The 24,775-nt window shown below is 55.3% G+C and overlaps 1 protein-coding gene across 3 annotated transcripts in view; it reads left to right on the forward strand.

Moving 5' to 3' along the window:
* Positions 1-24,775, forward strand: part of PDE9A (phosphodiesterase 9A) — a 100,447-nt gene that overhangs the window by 57,147 nt on the left and 18,525 nt on the right. For 2 of the 3 annotated variants that reach the window (XM_047797297.1, XM_047797306.1), the window contains exons 5-7: positions 11,050-11,104; positions 11,953-12,023; positions 19,865-19,949. In XM_047797297.1, coding sequence (XP_047653253.1) covers positions 11,050-11,104; positions 11,953-12,023; positions 19,865-19,949 — 211 coding nt within the window. Of the gene's footprint in view, positions 1-10,659; positions 10,935-11,049; positions 11,105-11,952; positions 12,024-19,864; positions 19,950-24,775 lie in introns of those variants that run through there. The other variant, XM_047797312.1, reaches the window with a different exon arrangement.

Here is a 24,775-nt window from a genome sequence, read left to right on the forward strand (position 1 = left end):
TTTCATCAGATTTGTCCAGTTTTTCAGTATTAACCCATTATAGGCATTTTGTGCAGCATTCTCTCAACTTTCCTTCTGAGACTAATTACATGTACGTAAGGACGCTTGCTCTTATCTTTTTTTTTTTTGTCTTTTGTCTTTTTGTCTGTTGTTATTGTTGTTGTTGTTGTTGTTGCTATTTCTTGGGCCGCTCCCGCAGTATATGGAGGTTCCCAGGCTAGGGGTTGAATCGGAGCTGTAGCCACCGGCCTACACCAGAGCCACAGCAACGCGGGATCCGAGCCGCGTCTGCAACCTACACCACAGGTCACAGCACCTCCGGATCCTTAATCCACTGAGCGAGGCCAGGGATTAAACCTGCGTCCTCATGGTTTCGGCCTGAGCCATGATGGGAACTCTGGGTTTTTTAGTTTTTAATTTATCTTCTGCAGTCTCTACAACCATGCAACATGCTATGTCCACAAACGGAAGAAAACCTTTGGTTTGCAAAAAAAAAAAAAAAAAAGGGCTCAGTTAGGGTTTTGCAAGAGTCACCCTGTCGTGTGTTCCGCCCTGGATCGCGTTGCTGGATCAGAGTTGATCCCAACAGAATTCTCCCTGACCCCGGACCTCTGGCGTCATTGGACACACGCTCAAGCCCAGACACGGTGAGCCCGGGGTGACTCCCTCTGGCTTCACTGTAATTAAACTTTCCCACGGGGTGTCGGGTCAGGAGACATTCGAGGCTATCGCACAGAGGACAAAGTCCCGCCAGCAGGTAGAGTTAATCACCCGCTGGTTCTCAAGTTCAGTTTCCTCTGGGGGCATCTTCAGGAGGAGGTCACACCCAGGTCGTCCGCCCTCCAAGGTACCCCTCCCTCGTCACATCGGGAGGGGGCCGGTTCTCAAGAAGGCCTGCGTGCAGAGTATCTTCGCCCCCAGGGGTCAGCGCAGCCCTGCCCATCTGGGCCACCCTGGGGTGAGGGGGGAGCCCGTCTGCTGGTTGGGGGGGGGGGACAGGAGGGGGCTGGCCCTGTCCTGCTGTGGCTCTATCCGCAGCCACCTCAGGATCTTAGGAACTTGCCTGGTCAACGTGCAAACCACTCAGAACAGTTCCTGGAACCTGGGAAGCGCTCCATCAAGATAGCTGTGCTTGTCGTGGCTATAAAACCATAAAGAAAAATTGCACCGCCAGCTGTCCCAGAAGCTGCGCCCTCAGAGGCGTTTTTCTTGAAACCTTGGCCTAAGGGGAGAGGGGGGCAGAGGGGAGCATTGAATCCCAACATCTGAAAGCCAACCAAACTGTGCAGATCATGAACCCCAGCGCCAAAAACGAAACGGGTTTAAAAGCACTGCAGTCCCCTGCCACCGAGGAACAGCCCGTCCGCAAGGACGCAGCCCAGACAGACAGGGACACCCTCCAGGTCCCTGCCGCGGTGGCCAGGGCCCTTCCTCCACTCTGCTTTCTGGGTCACGTCTGCAGGCTCACAGGAGGGGACAGCATCTCTCCCGAGTCACACTGCGGGTCGTCTGGGACGTCCCTTGGGCCGCTAAGAAAGGAGTGTGATTTCTCAGAAGGACAGATGGGGGAAAGGGCGCCTGTGCCTTTAAAGAGGGAGGCCAGGTCGCTGTCCATCACATCTTCATCTGTCGCGCTCTGGGCTGTAAAGGAAACAGCCACCTGCCCCAGGTCTGTTTTGTGACGCCCATGAACAGTGAGGGGCCTGACTGCGCCTGGGGCTGGGACGTCCTCGGAGGCCGGAGGGGCCGGGACGGCAGAAGTGGAGCAGAGGTGAGCCCCCTTCTTCCCTGCAGAGGGGCAGTGCCCCTCCGCCCCCCAGGAGGGCCAGAGGGGACAGACGGGGCGACCTCTCCCAGCCCTTCCTAGGCAGAGCCCTTCCTGGGAATAAATGCACCCCAAACTTCAGGGCCTCCTAGGGTCTCTTTGGGGCCAAGACATGGGGGTTTTTTTCCCTAGTGCAAAGCAAGAGATCACTCTCTGAAGGGACAGCTGTGTTTTTATGTTAAAAAATGCTTTGGGAGGCTGTTCGTTTAGTGTGCATTTCTCCGAGCACCATCAGGTTCTCCGTCCCAGGCTTCGGGTGAGACCAGCGAGGTCAAACCACCCGCTCACTGTGTTCACAACGGGGAAACACGACAGCGGTGCTGTGTAGCGATCGGGAGAGATCGGGGCCCATCGTGGACTCCAGGCAGCGCTCACAAAGCCCACAGGGTGTGAGGCGCCACGGGGAGGGGCATCCCTGTGCCCCCCGCCCTCCGTGCGCAAGTGTGGGGCCTGCGTGTAACCAGGGCTCCGCTTGCATCCGTCCATCTGCCCTGGGGGAGGCCACCAGCTCAACTGTGAGGGGGGTGGGGGGTGCGGAGTGGCCGTCTTGTCACTGTCCAGTCCAGCTCTCCATGGAGGGAGATGCCAGTCGGCTGGCTGGCCCCGCGAACCTGGGCATCACTTGGCACTCATCTTAGAGCAGGATTTCCAGGGCTGGGCTGTCCTGTCGATCATTTAAGCCAGGCTTTTATGTCCTTCTGTGCTTCGGACACTGGGGACTGGCCTGAAATGAGTAAACAATTCCTGGAAGGGCTGGGAGAGGCAGAGGCAGGTTCCTCGGAGCGTCCGCCCAGCACGGGGTCTGGTGAGAGGAGCAGCAGTCTCTGGCATCAGGGAGGGCAGGACTGGGGCTGCAGGCGGTCCTGGCCCTGAGCGGGGAGAGACCAGGGGAGGCGCCTGCCCTGTCCTGCGCCACCCCCCACCCCCGCCCCAGGCAGAATCCTACCCGCACACACCCGACGGCCATCTCCGGGAGTCGCGGAGGGAGCGGGTGCCCCAGACGCTGTGATCCGCTCCCAGGGACAGCCCCTGGGACCACTCCGATCCAGGGTCTCTCCAGAAGCTGGGCTGACTTGGCAGTGTCCTTAAAACTGGACTCAGATTCTGCCAGATGCCAGGATTGCCCCGAAACGAAACCACACTCTCCTCCGATATGTGGGAGATTCTGCCCGCCCAGCATTTACCTGAGAGGCCGGCAGGACAAACCCCTGGAACCCCGAAGCCAGGCCAGTCCAGGGGTGAGCAGGTGAAAGGCAGCCCACACCCGCAGAGGCGGATGGCGAGCCTGCAGGGACCTCTGTCATTATGACGGGTCCCTTGGTGGCCAAGTCTTTGGCCTTTATTAAAGCCGGGGATGCCCGGGAGTCACCCCTTTGGAGCTTGGAGCAGTGCCCTCGATGGGCGTCGGAGCTCCCAAGCTCAGGACCCTTCCTGAGGTGTCAGCTGTTCTCTTGGAGCGATTTTCTCTGGAGAACAGGTGCGTCGCCCAGGCCTGTGGGCCAGCTCCCCCTCAGCTTCCATCCTGTGAACCAGCAATAACCCCTGCTCACTGCCCATTCTCTCAATCGGACGCTGGGGCCTGGCCACTCACCCAATTTTCAAAAAACCTTCAAGGTCGAAAGGGTCCCCAAAGACCCAGTCATGTCCAGCCCTGAATTGCCCGCATCCCCAGCTATTGCTGCTTATTCTTAAAGCTCCGTAAAAACTCTCAAAGCGGAGTTCCCATTGTGGCTCAGTGGGTTAAGAATCCGACTAGCATCCCTGGCGATGCGGGTTCGATCCTGGCCTCACTCAGTGGGTTAAGGATCCGGCGTTGCTGTGAGCTGTGGTGTAGGTCACAGACATGGCTTGGATCCCACGTTGCTGTGGCTCTGGTGTAGGCCGGCAGCTGCAGTTCTGATGCGACCCCTTGCCTGGAAACTTCCATATGCTTCAGGTGCGGCCCTAAAAGTGAAAAAACAAAACAAAACTCTCAAAGCAAAGTTCCTTGAATCATGTTTATGTTTCGGTACAGGCCATGCGGCATTGAGGAGAAAGAAGCGGATTCCTACATGCTACCCGGTTTCCCTGATAGGGTGGGGTTCAACCACCAAGGTCGAGGCTGACTAATATTTGCAAGTAAAAACTGCTTGTTACCCCCAAAACCCGGGGTTTAAGGCCGAGGCCTCCAGACGGACTGGGGGTTGAAGGGCCTCTTTGGGACACCGCAGGAAGGATGCTGTGTTCTCAGCCTGGAAATGGTGCCCCCAGAGCTCAGCCTGTCCCCCCTACCCCCACCTCGGGACGAGGAGCACACCAGGAGGGCACTCTAAGCAAAAGGCGTCAGGGAGAGGCTGTGGCTGTCTGCGACCCTTGCTGTGGCTGTCAGCCACACCTGCGGCTGTTGGAGACCCTTAGTGACATAGCAACACCCATGATGCAGTAACAGCAGCGGGAGCTGCTAGCTCGGGAGTGCTCGCCGCCGCCAGGCACTGTCCTGAGTGTTTCAAGTTGCAATTCATTTTAAGTTCATTTTAACTCCCCTGGGCGGAAACAGCGGCCTGCGGCAGGAATTCCAGGGAGCTGGGGTAGGGTGGGGGTGGCACCCACTTCCTGAGCTGGCTGTTTATGGATGTGTGGGTGTGGTTGGCCTTTGGCACAGAGGCTTTTTTTTTTCTTTTTCTATTTCTCTTTTGCAAAAGAGTGCAGATTGCACCATCTCTAAAGAGGCAGCTCAGGGCTCAGTTCTCGAGAGGACACAGACCTGGGCAGTGGCGCCCCAGGGCTTCCTCCCACGAGCTCATCTTTGTGCCTGTGCCCTTTCCGAGGTCACCCATATGTTGGCCTGGGTGGCATGTAGGCTGAGCTGTAGCTGCTATGTGGATATGAATTCCCAAGCCTTGGACTGAGCCAGGAGGAGGAGGAGGGTAGTGGGTGGAAGGAACAAAAGCATTGTTGGTCCTTGGGCTGGAAAGTAAATTTCGGCGTTAAGATCCTGCAGTGCCCCAAGGAGCCACCTCCCAAGTCCAACGGGAAATTCCTCCTTAACTGCTTCTTTCCATTCTATCAAATTTTTATTAGACTTTTTAAAAATTTTCTTTCTTTTTTTTTTTTCTGTCTTTTGTCTTTTTAGGGCCACACCCACGGCACATGGAAGTTCCCAGGCTAGGGGTCGAATCGGAGCTACAGCTGCCGGCCTGCACCACAACCACTGCAACTTGGGATCTGAGCCGCGTCGGTGACCTACACCACAGCTCTCGGCAACACCGGATCCTTCACCCACTGAGCGAGGCCAGGGATCGAACCTAAGACCTCATGGTTCCCAGTCGGATTCGTTTCTGCTGCGCCACGACAGACCCTCCCTAGACTTTTAATTTTCAAATAATTATATTGTCACGTGCAGCTGTAGGAAGAAAATGCAGAGAGACCCAGGCACCCTTGACCCATTTTCCTCCAGTGGTGACCTCTTGTGAGCTGCAGTAAGATATTGCCACCGGGCTGTTGACACTGGTGGAGTCCAGATCCAGAACATTCCACCCCCACCAGGACCCCTCTGCTCACCTCATGTGGCCTCACCCAATCCCTCTCTTCCCTCCCTCAACCCCAGCTGATGTCTTCACGGATGTCTTCTCCATCTCTGTGGGGTTGTCATGTCAAGAATGTTCTCTAAGAGTTCCCTTCGTGGCTTAACAAACCTGACTAGGATCCATGAGGACACAGGTTCGATCCCCGGCCTCACTCAGTGGGTTAACGATCCGGCGTTGCCGTGAGCTGTGGAGTAAGTCACAGCTGCGGCTCAGATCCGGTGTTGCTGTGGTTGTGGTGTAGGCTGGCAGCTGTACCTCTGATTCGAAACCTAGCCTGGGAACTTCTGCCCTAAAAAGCAAAAAAAAAAAAAAAAAGAATGTTTTCTAAATGCATTCATCCTGAGTTTGGGGACTGACTTTTTTCACTCAGCGTATTAATTCTCCGGAAATGCATCCAGGTTGTTGAGTGTGTCCCAAGTTCGATCCTTTTTTATTAGTGTGTAATATTCCATGGTGTGGCTGGACCACAGCCTGTTTCCCTGTTCACCTGGCGAGGGGCATCTGGGTTGTTTCCGGTTTGGGGCAATTCAAAGTACAGCTGCTCTGCACATCTTGTACGGGCTTTCGTGTGGACACAACATGCCATTTCTCTGGCTCCCGAGGACACTTGCGAAGTCATACAGTAGTTGCCTGGTCCTTGTTTTTAAGATGCTGCCGAGCCATTTCCAGGGTAACTTAGCATTTCACCTGTCCTGCCAGCTCTGTGTGATCTGGTTTCTCCACAGCTTTTCCAGCTTTTGAGGTCGTCACTATTTTTCTTATTTTGCCTTTTTTGGATAAATGTGCAGTGGTGTTTCCGTGCAATTTTAATGTGCATTTCCAAATGACTGATGTCACTTAGCCTTCGCTCGTGTGCCGGTTACAGCTGGACATTCTCTTCCGTAAAACGTCTGCTCGTGTTTCCTGCACATGTTCACATGGAGTTGTTTTGTTTTTACTGTTGAGTCTTGACAGTTCTTTTCATCGTCTCTATTCAAGTCTTTGCCAGATACGTGGTTTGCAGGTATTTTTTCCCAGGCTATAGCTTTTCATCCTCTTAACAGGATTTTTCTCAGAGGAAAAGTTTAGTTTTGAAGGGAGTCCAGTTTATCAATTTTCCCTTTTATGGACCATGTTTTTGGTGTTGCATCAAAGACTTCTCTGCCCAGCCCAAGAACCTGTCGTTCCCCTATTTTTTTTTTTCCTAAAAGTCTTATAGTTTTCTATTTTACATCCAAGGTCATTTTGCATTAATCTGTGTATAAACTGTGAGGGTTGGAGTTCCTGTTGCGGCTCAGCAGTAACAAACCCGACTAGTATCCATGAAGATGTGGGTTCAATCCCTGGCCTCGCTCAGTGGGTTAAGGATCTGCTGTTGCCGTGAGCTGTGGTGTAGTTCGCAGACATGGCTCAGATCTGGCATGGCTGTGGCTGTGGTGTAGGCCAGCAGCTGCATCTGTTATTCAACCCCGAACCTGGGAACCTCATATGCTGCGGGAGTGGCCCTAAAAAGACAAAAAAAAAAAAAAACTGGGGGTGAATCCAAGACTTTTTCTGCCTGTTTAGAGTTCCAGGTCAGTTGCTGCAGCTCCACTCGTTGGAAAGCTGACTTTCCTCCACTGACTTGCTTTTTCTGTGGGTATAAGTTCAGGTTCTCTGTTCTGTTCCACTGGCATCAGTGTCTGTCCCTCCACCAATGCCACACGGCCGTGATTGTTAACTATATCATAGATCTTAAAACCAGATAGACCCCTTTCATACTCCTTTTCAAGACGGGTTTAGCTATCCTAGTTCCTTTGCCTTTTCAGAGGAATGCTAGAATAATGTTGCCTGTGTGTACAAAAGAAAAAATCTTGCTGGATTTGGTAGGACTTGTGCTGAACCTGTGTATTAATTTGGGGAGAAGTGACATCTTTACTATCTTGGGTCCTTCCAGCCGTGAAAGTTGCAGGGTTCACCGTCTACATCTTTTTAAATTTCTTTCACCAGTGTTTTGTGTTCTCAGCACACAGCTTTTGTCTGTTTTGTTGTGTTTACACGTAAGCTGTTTGAGGTGCTTTTCAATGTCTGTAAATGGTGCTGTGATTTTAATTCCCATGTCTGCACGGCCACTGCTTGTACATATAAATACAATAGATTTTATGTATTTATCTTGCATCCCTTGACCTTGCTGAACACACTTATTAGTTCTAGGAGGGCTTTTGGTAGATTCCTTGGAATTTCCTAGGAAGACAGTCATGTCGTGGGCAACCAGGGACCGTTGTATTTCTCCCTTCTGATCTACATATCTTTCGTTTCCTTTTCTTGCCTTATTGCATTGTCTCGAACTTCCAGCTCTATGTTTAATGCGTGTGAACAAGAGCAGACATCTTTGCCTGGTCACAGTCTGGGCAAGAAGCCTTCAGTCTTTTGCCTTTAAAGATACTATTAGCTGTAGGGTTTTTGTAGATGTCCTTTGTCAACTAAAGAGGTTCCCTTCTCTTTCTGTTTTTCCGAGGTTTTATCATGAACCAATGTTATTTTTTTCAAATGCTTTTTATGAATTCATTGATATGATCTTGTGCTTTCTTTAGATTACATTCATTGATTTCAAATATTGAACCAAACTTGCGTCCCTCGAACAAACCCCACTTGACCTTGATGTACAAGTATTTTTATATTTTCCCGAATTCTAATTGCTGATAATTTTGTTGTGGATCTTTACATCTACGTTAATGAAGGACATTGGTTTGTAAGTTCTTTTTTGTTGTCCTTGTTGGATTTGGTGTCAGATTAATACTAGCTTCATAACATGAATCGGAACATGTGCCCTCCTATTTTCTAGAAGACGTTGTTCAAAATTATATTAATTCTTCTTTACGTGACTGGTATAATTCTCCAGTGAAATTATTTGCACCTGGAAGTTTCTTTGGGGGAGCTTCTAAGTTAGAAATTCAACTTCTTTACTAGTTGTATAGACTGTTTAAATTACCTGCTTCTTATTGGATGAGGGGTATAGGTAGTTCATGCTTCTCTAGGAATTGGTCCATTTTCATCTAAGATGTCAAGGGTACATGTTCAGAGGTGTTTGCAGTCTTCCTTCAATGTGCGTTTGATGTCTACAGAATCTGCAGTGACATCCCCTTTCATTCCAAATATCGGTGATCTGTGTCTTCTCTCTGTATTTCTCTGTCCGTCTTGCCAGAGGTTCGCCAATTCATTGATATTTTTAAATAACCCTCTCTTAGTTTCATTGGTTTTCTGCCTCGTTTTCTATGTCATTAACTTCTCTTTTTTTTCTTTCCTTGCTTCTGCTATTGTTGTGGGTGTATTTTGCTCTTCTCTTTCCAGGTTCTTGGATGACAGAATTGAGATTTTTCCTCTCTGCTAATGCAGACAGGCAGTGCTATAACCCATCCTCTCAGCACTATGTTAGCTGTGTCCCACAGCTCAATTTTCACGGGTTGTATTTTCATTTTCATTCAGCTCGCTGTCTATTTTTATATCCCTTGAGACTTCCTCTTTGACCCACTTATTTCTTAGACGGGTGTTGTTTCATTTCAAAGTGTTTGGAGATTTTCCTGCTATCTTTCTGTTGAGGTCTAGTTGGATTCTTTTAAAAGTCCAAGACCTTCCTCTGCAGGGCTGCAGTTCTTTCTTATTTGCTGCAGTTTCGCGCGTGTGGACCCGCACAGGGACTGTTGCGGTGTGTGTGCTTTGTAGGCATCTGAAGAGAATGCGTGTTCTGCCCTTGTTAAATGGCGCGATCTATAAATATCGATTGTGGATGGATTTCTAAATTTATCTCAAGACTTTGAGACAGATCATGCACTCGCGAAGCTTATGTGGTACATGACGTTTGCCAAAGGTTTCAGACCGAGTGATCTAAACTCCTGCTGAATTCGCCCAGGAGCCTGTGAAAGCCTCTCGCGGGTGACTCTTATCAGCGGAGCCACCGTTTTTCTTCCTTGGCTGGTGAGGACCCTGCTGAAGCATAGGGCTCAGAAGCCCCGGCCGACATCCTTCCTGTTGTAGTTCTGAGACCTGCACCAAGACCTCGTCTTTCTTCTCATCAAACCATAGAACGCTAGAGCAGGAGGAGACCTCGGGTCATCTGGTCCACCCTTCCCTGTGACAGGTGAAGGATGAGGTCCAAGAGATTCAGTCCGATGGGTTTTTTAATATTTTTAGGGAATTAGCATATTTTTATTCTAGAGATGTATTGGATGTAGAGAAACAAAAACGGGGCGGGGGGGGGAGTGTGTATGTAACCTTGCAACCGACAAGCATCTACTCGTACGATTTTCCACCATCTCCTTCCAGCGTTTTTGTTTTGTCTTTTTGCTATTTCTTGGGCCGCTCCCTCGGCATATGGAGGTTCCCATGCTAGGGGTCGAATCAGAGCTGTAGCCACCAGCCTACGCCAGAGCCACAGCAATGCGGGATCCGAGCCGCGTCTGCAACCTACACCACAGCTCACGGCAACGCCGGATCGTTAACCCACTGAGCAAGGGCAGGGACCGAACCCGCAACCTCATGGTTCCTAGTCGGATTCGTTAACCACTGCGCCACGATGGGAACTCCCTTCCAGTGTTTTTAAAAATGGGATCACGCTGTATGGTCATCTTTTTTTTTTTTTTTTTTTTACTTGAACAGTAGACATGAACGTTACCCAAGGCGTTGTTCCTACTAGTAGAATGTTCCCGCCGTACAGATCCACCATCGTTGGTCCAGAGCAGGTGATGTCCACTTGATGGACCTCGAGGCTGTTACCGGTCCCACCGAGTTAAATACCCCTGCCATGAACATCTTCTGTGACCCACACGATTCTTTTCTAGACATGGAGACAACGCTCCGTCAAAGCCGAGGGCCCTTTTTAGCTGGCGCCCCATGTGCCAACTGGATTCTTACAGTTTTTTGGTTTGTTTGGACAGGCCTGGTTTTGATTTGCGCTGGTTTTCGTGAAGGGTCAGGCATAGAGTAACAGGGCCGTTTGCATGCATTCAGGAGGAAGTCTCAGTTTTTAGGGCATGAGCCACTAGCCACCTGGAGCCAAAAAGGGACCTCTCCCCTCCTGAGAGCAGAGAGGGGCAGGAACGGAGCTGTGCGAGGCTGGGAGTCTCCCTAGCAGGCGGCCTGCATTGGACCCGGTCAGGAAGCAGGACAATGGGCAGGTCATATTCAGCCTGGGACCTGAACCTTGTAAAACCAGGCACCCAGCCCAGTTTTATGCACCAGGCAACAAAGGGACACGCTTGCTCACCCTGGCCTGCTTCCTCTCTCTGTGACCTGCCGTGAGAACACTGTGTCTTGCCCTTAAAATATGCCTGGAACTGGCTTTGTCATAGTAATTGCCCCCATAAAATGGACCGGGGCACTTAGTGAAAACTGAGACAGTATTTAGAGACCCAGTCCTGCCTGCTTTGTACGGCTGGTGCTGACGGCAGGAGGACCACGGCCCAGGCCACTCTGCGGAGACCCCGCCGAGAGCAGCCCAGCAGGGAAACAGCATCTGAAGATGGACAGGAAACCCCAGGCCCAGGAGAGGCCCTGCCACTGGCCAGGTGGCCGGAGCGTCCCCCCAGGTACCAGGCAGCTCCCGGGCACCGCGTCAGCGCCCTTGCCCCTGCCCAGAGTGCGGGCTCAGCCCGCAACCCGCAGGGCTGCCCTTCCCATCGGTCTTTCTTTTCTCATCTGCAGAGAAAGAAGAACTGATCCAGAGCGTGCTGACACAGGCTGCAGAACAGCTCTCAAGGTACAGAACCTTCTAGATACGTCCTCTCCAGGGCCGGGTGCGCTGTGTCTCGGTGGCGGTGGCGGGCCCCGTGCTCCGAGGCTGTCCTGGCCAGTAGGCTCTGGTGCCTCTCCTGCCCCTTCCGAACGGAAGCCTCCAGGTCTATAACTAAGGCCGCTTGGATGGGGTCCAGGAAGCGCCCGCCTGGCACCACAGACCATGTCTCGTGGGTACTTTCAGAATGAGAGCCCCCATGGCTGAGAATTTTCTCAGCTCTTCTGAAGCGAGGACTTCAACCTACGGACACTGACAGCTGCCCGGAGGGCGTGTGTAGATGCCAGGCCCAGGGTGCAGTACTCTCCACTCCCCGGGCACTTCATGTGGCATCTTGCCGCCCTGGGACAGGGCGTCGGGTGTTTTCTTAAAGCCCAGGAGTTGGTGACCGAATGGGTTGGGGCCTGGAGCAGGGTGTGCCAGGCCCCCTGAAGGTGGTCTGTGCCCAGCGGGCAAGGTGCGGGGGGCTGGGCCCTGCCGGCTGCGAGCCGAAGACCCGGGTCCTCCCCCCAGAGCGCCTGGTCACCGCCCAAGTATGAGGAAGCAGACGTCCCTGCTCTGCATCCCAGGGACGGGGAAGTAGACACACCGGCTGCGGGTTCCCGTCTTGGAAAACACACCTCGGAGATAATTCGAGGGTGTAACCCCCCCCCCATTCTCATGAATTCCTCAAAAGCAGCTCCTCCGTGCGAGCCCCTCGCCCGCCCAGCTGTGGGCATCAGCTTGGCAGGGAGTCCGCAGATGTTGGCCAGACCTATTTGAATTTGGAGGATTCGATGAGTGATGCCGCTTTGTTTTGTGTCTTTCTTTCCTAGGGCGTTTAAAATCAACGAACTGAAAGCGGAAGTTGCAAACCACTTGGCCGTACTGGAGAAGCGAGTTGAACGTGAGTGGCATTTTGATTCCTCTGCACCGATTTGTCCTTTTTGGAAATCGAAATACAGTTGATTTCCCGTATCATGTTAGCTGCAGGCGCACAGCCCGGCAGGTCAGTTGCAGGTCGCTTCCCTCATCGGTTATCAGGGAACATTGAGTGTCGCTCCCTGGGCCGTACAGCAGGTCCTTGCTGGCCATCTCTTTCACACACAGCAGGTGTGTGTCTTAGTCCCAAACTCCTCATGTCCCCTTTGGTAACCGTGAGTTGGTTTTCTTTGTCTGTGAGTCTCTTTCTGTTTTGGAAATAAGTTGATTTGTGTGTGTGTATGAATGTATGCACATATGTTTTTTAGATTCCACATATAAGTGAGATCATATGATGTGTGTCTTTCACTTAGTATGATAATCTCTAGGTCTATCCATGTTGCTGCAGGCGGCATGATTTCATTCCTTTTGATGGCTGAGTAGTATTCCATTGTGTATATGTACTGTATCTTCTTTATCCATTCCTCTGTGGATGGACATTTAGTGACTAGTGCTGCAATGAACACAGGGGTGTAGGTATCTTTTCCAATGATGGTTTTCTCTGGGTGGACGCCCTGGAATGGGATTGCTGGATCACATGGCAACTTTATATTTAGCTTTTCAAGGAACCACCGTACCGTTCTCCCGAGTAGCTGCACCAAATGCCATCCCCACCAACAGTGTGGGAGGGCTCCCCTTTCGCCACACTCTCTCCGGCATTTATTATTTGTAGACTTTTTGAGGGTGGTCCTACCGACAGGTGTGAGGAATATCTCATTGTAGCTTTGATTTGCATTTCTTGCTGATTGGTCTGTTGACTTCTTTTTAAATTCGCTGCGGAAACAGTGGCAGGGGGCGAAGGCGAGGGGGGCTGAGGCTGATGTGGAACAGCTGTTCATTGTGAGATGCTCGAAACACTCCTCTGAAGTTCACAAGGGCGCGAAACAACATGAGGTGTCTTTTTTTTTTTTTTCAGGCCACGCCCGCAGCATATGGAGGTTCCCAGGCTGGGGGTCCGATCGGAGCTGTAGCTGCCAGCCTACGCCAGAGCCACCGCAACGCCACATCTGCGACCTACACCACCTCTCACAGCAACGCCAGATCCTTAGCCCACCGAGCGAGGCCAGGGATCGACCCCGCAACCTCATGGACCCTAGTCGGGTTCGTTACCGCTGAGCCACAACCGAACTCCACAACACGGAGGCACCTGAAGCATTTTACTTCTATTTGAAAAGTGATTCAGTGACACGCGCCGTGTTCCGAGTGACGTTAAGCGGGAGGTGACGTGCCGCACGAGCCCCAGTAGCACAGAAGCTCGGGGCCCTGAGGCCCCAGACGTGGCCCCTGCAGAGAGGAGCTTGTGCAGAACAGCTTGTGCGTGGCCCGTTTCACACGGCTGAGGGCACAGCGACCCACACTCTGCGATTTTGCAATTTCGGGGGTGGGGGGTGGCATATCTACAAGATCATTGCCAAGTATTGATGCAGTGACCAAATACCTAAAATTCCAGAATGAGAACAACTTCCAGACTCTCGCCCTTTGTGTCCCGGGCCATAAAAGAGGGACCTATGCTCGACCCCACGTGGCTCACAGCTCTCACACAGGGCACAATGGGCAGGCTCTTTGTCAACGTCAAGGTCACGCTGAACAGTCCGTGGGCACTGTGTTTACTGACTTCAGGGATGAGTAAACAGAATCTAAGCCTGAGGCCACCAGGGTCATGCCGTCAGCAGACTCCACCTGGCTGACCCACGGACTGTCACTTTTCATGGCCTGTATGCGTTGCTTGGATTTTTTTCCAAGAAAAAAAAAATTCAGGATTGCGTAAAAAACGATCAAAAAAAAAAAAATTCACCTGAAGAACTTGAATCGTGATTACATAGTCACACTTTGCAAAGTGCAGTAACATCTTTTAAGCCCATTGGTTTGTTGGAGCCTCGGGAACAGGTCTGGTCCTCTGCTTGCTTGGTGATCAAGGTGCCACCACGGGAAAGGCGACAAAATGGGGACCAGCCCCAGGGGCCTGGCGGGGCTGGTCCCTGTCGCCTTTCCCTACAGCCAGCTAGAGAGGCTGGGCCCCCACGAGGCAGCCGGGAACACAGCTAAGAACACAGCTGCAGCCATGGACTCTGGGTGCGGCTGCATTGCGCAGAAAGGGGGGTTCCCTGAGGGATTTGGGGGCGGGGGCGCTCAGAACAGGGCTCAGGAGCGTCGCACCAGGAGTGATGCTTCAAACCCCACGGGGAGTGATGCTGTGGGCGTGCTAATCTGGTGGACCGGGGCCCCGGAAGCACCGTAGAGGCCTCCCCCCCGGCCCCCAGGACCCCACAGCCCCTGTGGCCACGGCTGCAGACATCGCTGTTTCTCTGTGTCGCAGCCATAGGTCCAGAGTCTGGGCAGAGCTGGACCCGGTGCTCACGCCGCCCTGCAAGGAAGGCCTGAGAAAGCCAGAGCGCTAGTGCCCTGGGGCTGTCGTGACAACGCACCACACCCTGGGGGCACAAAACAGCAGAAGTGTTTTCTCTGGGTGCTGGCGGCCAGAAGTCCAAGATCACGGTGTCAGCAGGGTCAGTCCCTCCCAGGGCTCGGAGGAGCACCCGCAGGGTCTGCTCTGGCCCCTGGCACTGCCAGCGGGCCTTGGCACACGGCTGTACCACCCCAGCCCGCTGCCATCTTTGCACAACCCCCCCCCCCGCCTCTCTCTCAAGCCCCTCTGCCTCCTCCTGTTGCAACCTGGCTTTGGATTCAGGTCTCACCCTCGCCCAGGGGGGCTGCATCTCAGGACCCTTTGTCTAAACAGGTCACATGCTGGTTCTGGGGGCCCCAGAGGTGAGCCTGTCTTTTCAGGGGGCAGAGTTCAACCCCCTGCAGTGAGCATCTGGTATTTCCATCTCCTGCCATGGGAGGCGAGCTCAACTTTGCCCCACCGAGTAGGGAGCATCCCCGCGCCCCCAACCTGGGAAGGGGTTCAGCCAAAGAGCCCAAAAACCGGCCACTGCCGAGTCACCACCCACATTTAGAGAGGAAAGGTCACCTGGTCGGCCCTGCAGAGCAGATACGGGGCGGCAGGTGCCTCCCGCTGCGCCCGCGCCCTCCCCTCCAGCTCGCCCCGTTCCTCCCGCCCCCGGAGCCAGCTCCAGTCCCGCCTTCCTTGTAAACAGGCGAGTTGAAGAGGCCATTAATTAATTTTCAGAACTCCTGCAGCGCTGTGTTGACCTCCGCTTGCGAGGCCGTGGACACAGCCATCAGAGAAGCGCTTTCACTTGGCCTCCCTGTGGCTTGTCCTTGAGGCCCATGAAAGGACAGAGCCCATGGCCTGTCCCAGCCCCGAACCCTCCAGAACCGCTGGCTCTGCGGGGAAGCATCTCCCCAAGGGCCTTTGTGTAAGTCCCATAAATCAGGCAGATGCGCCCGAATTACTGGGAAGGTGGGGGGTCCACCCCCACCCCCCGGGCGCAGGCTCACTGCCCAGATGGCAGCTGCCGATGACGTTACTAGTGGTGGTGATTTCTAGCACCAGAGACCAGTCCTGAAGGAGGCAGCGGTGTTGCTGAGGAGGAGGGGGAGGGAACCTTGCAGGAGCTGCGGGCCGAGAGCGGCCTGGTGGGGGGCAGCAGGTCCCCCCACCGCCCCATTGCAGCACCTTCCGCCACGTCGGCCCCCTGCATCCCCACCTCCTGCAGTGGCCGACCGTGCACAGGTCCGTGGCTGTGGGGGTCACACACCCAGGAGATGGCATGGTTCAAGGGTCTCACCCTCCTTGAACCTGGGCACTTCCTCCCTTGGCCCTTACAGCTGCCGCCTCCCGGGCTCCACCAGCCTCCTTGGTGGCCAGGAGGTGGCCAAGCTTGCCTCACCTGCACTGAGCCCCGGGGGGCCCGGGCTCTGAAGAGCCACCCAGACACAGCGTCTGTGCCTCCCCAGAGACATCTCAGGGGCCTTGGACGTGGACGGGAGTCGGGGGGCAGCTCTGGAGGACAGGGGTCCCTTGGGGAACTGGTCACCTCAGCTGCTTAGAAAGTCAGTCCTGACCCTGCACAGCTGCCGGAAGCAAGGTGGCCTGGGCTGCTGGCCTGGGCGGGCCGCCGGGAACATGACCGGCAGGCCGCTGCGCTGGGCCCTGCCAGACACACGCACCTGCACACGCACCCCCCCCCCCATGCACACACTGGGAGCACACGCCGTGAGCACACGCCGAAACACAGGCACATACACACACGTACCTCCACGTACATGTACACAGAAACACACACGCACGCACCGCACGCTCACGCACGCACACCCTTTATCTGAGCTGTTCGGGGCTGCTTCCTCCTTGCGTTCGAGGAGGCGCCCGCTGGAGCGGCTCGTCTGTAAACCACAGCACACCGGTTCGACTTGTTTTAAGTGGAATTTCCTGCTTTGTTTTTTTCGCCTTCTCAAACATACAGTTCTTTGAAATCAGCTCTACTTTTCTCCCCTGAACCCACCTTTCTTTCCTCTCTTTCTCTGTAAAACGGTTTCCTTCGTGGGGAGGCTGGGGTCTCGCTTAGGTGAGAGGCCGCTTCATAAACATAGGGCGCGGGGGGCTTCTGTCCCCTGGCTTCTGGGTGGACCTGGACCGTCCAGGGCCTCCCTCCCTTCCTTCCTGGTTTGCAGGGCACCGGCACTGTGCCGGGCACCCCGCTGGGGCCCAGGGCAGCCCTGCCCCCACCCAGCCTTTGTCCCATCAGTTGACGCAAACAACCCAGAAGACGCAAAGCTGAAACCAAACCTGGCTTTTCCCTGCTCCTGGGGGTCTGTAACCAGTTTTCAAAGCTCTGCAGCCCTGCCAGGGCCTCTCCTGCCCACAAGGCCTCTTAGGTGGGCCCGACGGGGAGCGGGGAGGAGAGGGTAGCACAGAGCTGCCTCCGTGACCTTGACCGTCATTGTGCCGGTGCGTCTGCCCACTGAGGCCCTGTCCCGGCAGCTGGCGTCCCTCTCAGAAAATCATTTTTCAAGCCCCCCCTTCTGGGCAGCCAGGACCTGCAGAGGCCACAGAGCCCCTTCTAAAGTCCGAGAGAGCACAGTGTGTCCAGAGGGTGCGAAGCCTGGGGCAGGCCGGGCTGGGGAAAAGACACCAGGGCTGGGGGGGGGGCCTCTGCGTCAGTGTGGGCCCTGGTCTGTGCCCCCCGTGTGTGGGCCGAGACGTGGGAACAGGCATCCATCAAGGCTTGGGTCCTCAGCGGTCTCGGAGGCACGGGCCCTTGGGGGAGGCTGAGCTGGGCCGGCCTCCTCCCTCCCCCAGAACAGGGGAAGGGGGAGGTGAGCTGGGGAATCTTCCAGAAGGCAGCCTGTCCAGTGAGGCCTGGGAAGGGTGCCCCCCGCCCTGGCCCGGCCCGGGTGTGCGGGTGCCTGAACCCACGGCTCTCATGGTCTCCGGGCTTCCTCCCCGCCGTCCGGCTCGTGAATCCCACAGCACGCGGCTCTCCTCTCCCATCCGTCAACCGTGCTTGTGCCATCTCCTTACTCACCCTCGATTTCCTTGGCAACCGGGCTCTTCTTACACATCATTGCCATAAATTCTGAAGCCCCGAGATTCACATTGGTGATATGGCACCATGTTGCCCAAAAGGCTTAACCTAACATCACCCCCAGTAAATGGCCAAGGAATCTGATCTGTGTCGCTTCCGGGATTTTGATACCACAAACATCGGGCACCCCCCGAGGACCCTGCGCTGGGAGGGACCTGCTCACAGGAGCGTCCTGGACCTGCGGATAATGGAAAAAAGCAAATGAGAAAACAGAGCAGCAGGACCCCCGGGCTGTCTTTTTAAAATGAAGCCTAAGAGACAGATGGATAGACGTTTGGAACGCACAGGAAGGGCACACACCAGTATCTCTAACACTGAATGGGTTGTTTTCTGGGCCCACGAGGACCGTGGGTAATTTTTTTTTTTTTTGGCTTTTTGGCTTTTTGGCTTTCTGGCTTTATAGGGCTGCACCTGCGGCACATGGAGGTTCCCGGGCTAGGGGTCCAATCAGAGCAGTAGCCAGGCCCACACCAGAGTCACAGCAACGCAGGATCCGAGCCATGTCTTTGACCTACACCACAGCTCACGGCGCCAGATCCTTAACCCACTGAGCGAGGCCAGGGATCGAACCTGCATCCTCATGGATGCCTGTCGGGTTCGATAACCACTGAGCCATGACAGGAACTCCGCATGGGTAAATTTTCAAATACTCTTCTTTGTTCCGTTTCCCCCACTCGCTGCGGCGATCACGGGTGATTCTGTCTTCAGAAAAATGGTGATGGGAACGTAATGACAGTCCCGGGGAGCCCCGTTTGGACTCTGCACTGGGTGCTCCAGCTCCTGCCCGGGTCCACTCGCTCTGGATCCAGGTCCATATCGCACGTCAGGTCTCTTCCTCAGACTTGCTCAGCTTCCGAAATTCTCTGCCCCTCCCTGAGCCTGTTCCTGCTGCTGATGGCGAATCTTCCTCTTGTCCCAGAGGCAGACCCACCAAGGCGGCTCCGTGGTGGTCCACGCCTCCTTGGGGTGAGCGTCCAGCGCTGGGACGGAAGCCGAGGCATGCCCTTGGGCGGCGTGCGCCCCTGGACCAAATGCAAACTGTAAAGGGTGCCTGCGGATGTGTCTTTTCTTGGAACAGGACCCATGCTTTCATCCGCCGCCTGTCACGGTCCATGGTGCAAGAAAGCGCCAAGAGCATCCCACCCGACAGGAGGCCGTGGGAGCGCGGGTCCCTTCCCCACCCGCGGGTCCCACCCTGGTCCAGGAGGGCGGAGGCAGGTTTTGAGCCTCCCCCGCTGCATCCAGCGGGGCACAGAAGCAGGTCACTAGGACCAGATCTGAAATCAGACCATCCCGAGTCCTGCTGCTTGGGCAGAAGGAAGGGGCCTGTAGCCATCCCCACCCCCACCCCCGCCCCACATCAGCCCCTGGCCCTGAAATGTTTAGAGAACCTTCCAGGGAGGTTACGGTTCCCGCCAGGCGGCCCTGCCTTGAGCCGCGGCAGGCAGTTCCTCCGGGTGGGAGGGGACTGATGGAAACAGCGGAAGTCACTGAGCTGCTTTGTTTTTCTTTTAGTAACCATCTGCATTTTATTTTTAGCCCTATTCAGAGCCACACTTGATGAAAAGGGGAATGAGTGGCATCGTGGGTAGTATCTTTTTGCCTACAAATTGAGGTGTGATTACGAAGTAACAAAGCTAATCTTTTTTCTTATGAACTAACTCAAGTCTAAACGCCTTTCAGCGCGCACCTGCTGGAGGGAACGGCTTAGGGTTGAGTACTTGCAGGTGTGAACGCCAGTCACCCTTTGAAAGATGAACGAGTGCCCTGACCTAGGGGACCCCTTGTCGTGGGACCCCGGGATGGTGACCAAGTCCAGGTTCTGCTCGTCCTTGACGTGCCCTGTTCGTTTCTCATCCATTTCAAGTCAGCACTTCGGGTGAACTGCTCTGCAGAGGACCTTAAAATGCAAAGCTCTCATCTTAATGAAAGCGTGATCCTTGGTTGGAGGACTGGGGTTTTGCCCCCAAGCCTTCATTGCATTTCAATTCTCTGGGAGCACGAATCCCCCTGTTCTTTGGGAGATAAAAGACCCTCTGTCCCGTGCCCTCAGCTGGTGCTTAGGGCTGGAGAGAAAGCAAGAAGGGGATGCAGGAAGAGGGGCACTTTGGGAAGGGGGTCGGGAAGGGGCTTCTGTCCTGGAGGCACAAGCCCCCAGCGAGGCAGCAGCCCGAGGCAGGAGGGGGACACGGGAGCCGTGGGTGGGCCCCCAATTACAGCCTCCCCCATCCCCTGTGGGTATCCATGGTAACCGCTCGCTTCTCTCTGGCTCCAGTGGAAGGACTGAAGGTGGTGGAGATTGAGAAATGCAAGAGTGACATTAAAAAGATGAGAGAGGAGCTGGCAGCCAGAAGCAACAGGTAAGCGCGGTGCGGGCGCGGCGCATCGCGGGCGGGCAGGCAGGCGGCCAGGAGATCCCTGCCCTGCGGGGACACACGGGGTGCAGGGGTAGGGGGCCTGGGCTTTTTTTTCCCCCCAAAGCAAGGCTGGAGATCCAGCCAGCCCAGGGGGGAGCTCGTCTGGGGTTCGCTTCCCCATTACACAGCTTTCTCATCGTAAAAGAGTTTACGGCGGAGGGAGGCTGGGAGGATGGCTTCGCAGAAACGGAGAGTCATCTTCCCACAGATCCAAGTGTTAGGATTCGCTTCCCCAGCTTGAAAGAAGTGGATATCGATTTTCTGAGAAAGGGAACAAGCCAGGAGATTGGTCACAGGGACCCATGTCCCGGTGGCCCAGGAGCCCCGCTCCCGTGGGGACATGCCCACAGCACAGGGCAGCGGGTCAGGGGAGGGAGGCCGCCTGCTGGACACAGAAATCGCTTGTCCACTCAGGATCTGTGCGGCTCAGCCCTCTGGCTGCCCTGATGGCCCGGCTGTCACTGGGCCTCGTCCTGGGGCCAGTCCTAACGCCCAGGCGACCAGTCTCCAACGGGCTGCCCATGCCCAAGGGCCATGTGCTGTGGAGAGAGTCACAGCAGGGTCACTACCCTGCTGTCCCCATCTCACCCATAAGCTCCGTGCTGTGTCCACGGAGCCCACAGAGGACTCGCAGGAAGTGGAGGCGGGCGGGGGCTTGAGGGGCCGGCGATCTGCAATATTGTATCAGTTTCAGGTGGGAGTTCCCATCATGGCTCAGAGATAAAGAACCTGACCAGTATCCATGAGGACACGGGTTCGATCCCTGGCCTCGCTCCGTGGGTTAAGGATCCAGGGTGGCTGTGAGCTGTGCTGTAGGTCACAGATGCGGCTCAGATCTGGCATTGCTGTGGCTGTGGTGCAGCTGTAGCTCCAATTAGACCCCTAGCCTGGGAACTTCCATATGCTGTGGGTGAGCTCAGGTGGAGGATAAGCCCTAAGTGGAGGATAAGCCCTAAGTGTTTGCACTACCCCTTCCGCCTCTGCGGATGGCAGGGTCCCTAAGAAGCAAAAAAAAAAAAAAAAAAAAAAGCAGGAGGCGTTTTTATAGTACAGCCTCTCGTCCCTTTTCGGACAATTAAATCCTGCCACCTGCCCCGCAGCCGGGCCTGAGTCCTGACCCGCCCCCCCGCACTGGAGCTCGCCCCCCACCCCACCCCCACCGTGTGGCAGGCACCCTCCTCTGTAAGAGCAAGGCTGGGGAGGGGTGACGCCTGGTCGCGTTCCTGGCGGGTGCTGGTCCTGCAGTCAGGGTGCAAGAGGAGAAGCAAAATTTTGTCCAAGTTGTGTGCTTCCTGAAGCTGCTCTAAGGAAGCTCGTGGCTGCAAACAGCAGGTGTTTATTCCCCCAAGTTCTGAGGGGCAGAGGTCTGTGATGAGGTGTCAGGAGGCCAGGCCCCCTCTGCAGGCTCTCGGGGAGAATCTGCCATTCTTGGGGCTCCTGGACTTATAGAGACGTCACTCAGTCTCTGCCTCTGTCTTCACGTGGCTATTTCTCTTTGTGTGTCTGTCTCTGTGTCCAACTGTCCCCTTTTTAAAAGGACACCGGGCGTTCCCGTTGTGGCTCAGCGGATTATGTACCCAACATAGTCTCCGAGGGGATGCGGGTTCAATCCCTGGCCTCGGATCCAGCGTTGCTGTCAGCTGCAGCGTAGGTTGCAGATGCGGCTCGGATCTGGCATTGCCGTGGCTGTGGTGTAGACTGGCAGCTGCAGCTTAGATGCTACCCTGGCCCAGCAACTTCCATATACCGTGGTTGTGGCCCTAAAAAATAAAAAAAAAATTAAGATAAAAAAATGAAAGGGCTAGGGGCCAGCAGCCTACTCCAACCTTAGCTCATTACATCTGTAACAACCCTGTTTGCAAATGAAGTCCCTTCACGGCGCTGGGGGGTCAGAGCTTCAACACGCGGCTCCTGGGGACACAGCTCCACTCTTGGAGAAGACCCGCCCGATCGCAGAGACGCCCCTGCAGGCGTCCGTCTAGAGCAGAGTGGGCCGAGCTGAGGCTCATCCAAGCAATGACGCCCCCAGAAGCACGTTTTTGGAGGCTCCCGGTGCCCTGAGCCTGTCGAGAGCGTACAGTCTCAGCGGCGGCTTTCACAGCCTCCCGGGAGGTGGGAGACGGGAGCTGTGACTCTTCCACCAAACAGAATGGGGTGAAGGCTCCACCGCTGCTGACACAGCTGGGAAGAAGCCCAGGCTCCCAGGCCCAGGTCTGGTCCCTGGCGGCATTGCCCACCTGGCCCTGGCCCAGAGCCCAGCGCCCCGTCGTGCCGGGGCAGATGTCCCTGCCGTTGCCTCATGGGAATCAGCTCGGGTGGAGGATAAGCCCTAAGCGTTTGCACTGCCCCCTTAATCCTGCAAGGGGGCCCCGCAGCCCCTCGGCAACCTGGGACCGGGCCTGTCACCTGGGGGAGAGGTCGCACGGCTGAGCCTCTCTTTCTGATGATGTCAGCCAGCCTCTGGGAGGACAGTCGGGGGAACAAAGATGCCAGGCCGGGTGAACGCAGCCCTGTACCCGCCCGGGTGGGCCGTGAGGCTGCTGGCCACCCTCCCCACAGCCCCCAGGGGTCTGCGTGGACCAGAACCACCTTCTTCTCGGGGAGTGGGCATAGCGGTCCGACGGGGGCTGACCCGCAGACACCCCCGGGACAGGCTGCACGCCTTTGAGGCTCATGCCCTGGGTTTCGCTCGGTATCTCCCACACGAGGCAAGAGGTGAGTGCCCACCCACGTGCAAGGCAGGGCCAGGCTCACCGAGCTCGTGCCCGCAGAGTGGAGCTCGCTGGTCCACCCCAGCGGGGGAGCCGTGGAGCCCAGGCGGCATCTGGGGGCTCTGGGCTCTGTCATCTCTGCTTTTACCCCAAGCCAATGGCCTTGACCAGCAGACTGAGCCCCAAGGGAGGGGAGATGGGAGCCCAGAAAAGGAAAGCAAAGGAGAGCCCCGCATAGAATGAAAAGGAAAGGCACCATGCCGGCCGCTGCGTCAGCTGGAGGATGCCGGTTCCCGTGGCAACAGGCCGCGGAGGGAGCCGGCGGAGGCGCCTGGCCGCGGGGGGAAGGCCCTGGCAGGAGGTGCCAGGCACACGGCAGATGCTCCTGACGCTGGGATTTTCGAGGAAGCAGCTGGGTTCCAGCATCAAGCCGTCTCCCGTGGTGAAAGGCTTACACAGCCCTCCTGGGAAAAGCACACGACGTACCTGAACGGCACGTGTGTGGATGTTTGTACGCAAGACCCTAAGAGCAGAGACGGCATCGTGGCCGTGCCACCTGGCTTCTGCAGAGCACAGACCAAGTTCGTCCCTGCTTGGGAGCGGGCGAGAACCTCTGTCCGTCCTCCTGAAGAGGCGGGTGAATTGTTCAGTGTTAGCTTTCGGGACACGCTGTCCGCAGCGACTCCTTTTCCGCCTCTCACCTAAAAACCTTCTCCCACCCATGCGAGTCCTAACCACGAGATGACCTGAGACTCTCCCTCGTTGGGTTTCCATGATTTCCCGTCTGGGGACATTCAGGTGGCCTCTCGTCTGGCTGGGTGTTTTTGCCACAGCAGATACCGCAGGGGTGAATGCCTGCGAGCTCTTTGCCTGCGTCTAATTCTTTTCTTAAGCGAAATTCCCCAGAGGAGCCTTGCAGTTTAAAGGACAGAATGTCTTCATGGGCTTTGACGACGTGCTGTTAAATTCCTCTCCCGGAAGACGGAACTTGAGCTACAAACCGCGTGAGCTCCCGTGCTGGCCTCCTCCAGCCTGAGACGCTCACACACGGGGGCGCAGACCCCCCCTTTTCAGAGGGAGGATGGACAGACCTTCTTTCCGAAGGAGTCAAAGTGCCCAGGTGGGGGGCGGGGGGCCCAGGAGCTGCCCGACCGGCCCCTGACGTTGGAAGGGGCTTCCCGCCCAAACCTCCACGGTTCCTTTGTTCTCTTCGGGATGCCTTGATGCGAAGTGACATCGAATTCCGCTCTCCACCCCTGGGTAGTGGGGACACGTGGGGACATCCCCGTCACAGGAGGCAGGACGGATGACCCGTGTCCGCCACGCCCGAGGCCAGAGGAGGACCTGCTCTCCGAAGCAGCAGTCCTGAGTTTGTGATGCTGAAGAAACAAGTCCCCGAAATTCAGTCCAGTTCCATTCTTGTTTAAAATGCCCAGGGGCTGTCCATGCGTGCCCATGCCTAGGAAAGTTCTGGAAGGATACCCTGGCAGAAAGTATGTCCAGGTGTGAGGTTTAGAGAAAAGGAGGAGGTGAAATAGGACTTATGTTTTTTTCACTTCTTTTTTTTTTTTGGAATAAAATTGTTTTACTCGCATCATTTTAAAAAAGCTTGAGTTCCCGTCATGGCTCAGTGAACGAATCCGACTAGGAACCATGAGGTTGCAGGTTCAATCCCTGGCCTTGCTCAGGGGGTGAAGGATCCGGCGTTGCCGCGAGCTGTGGTGTAGGTTGCAGACTCGGCTCCAATCTGGCGTCGTTGTGGCTCTGGTGTAGGCTGGCAGCTACAGCTCCGATTCGACCCCAGCCTGGAACTTCCATATGCCACGGGTGTGGGCCTAGAAAAAGACAAAAAATTAAATTTTTTTAAAAAAAGAAGAAGCCTACCTAGTGAAGACAGCGTGTTTTTTGAACGTTTGCTTTTCCGCCAGGCAGTCCAGGCAGGGGCCTCAGAGTTGAGCAAGGAAGCATCACTGGTTTTATGACGTCATCTTCCTAACACATAAGACCAAAGGGGTTTGTGGAGTTTGACTTTGTTTGGGTTTTGGGGTTTGGGCTTGT

The sequence above is a fragment of the Phacochoerus africanus genome, chromosome 1 (assembly GCF_016906955.1).
Source record: "Phacochoerus africanus isolate WHEZ1 chromosome 1, ROS_Pafr_v1, whole genome shotgun sequence".
NCBI classification, from domain to species: Eukaryota; Metazoa; Chordata; class Mammalia; order Artiodactyla; family Suidae; genus Phacochoerus; species Phacochoerus africanus.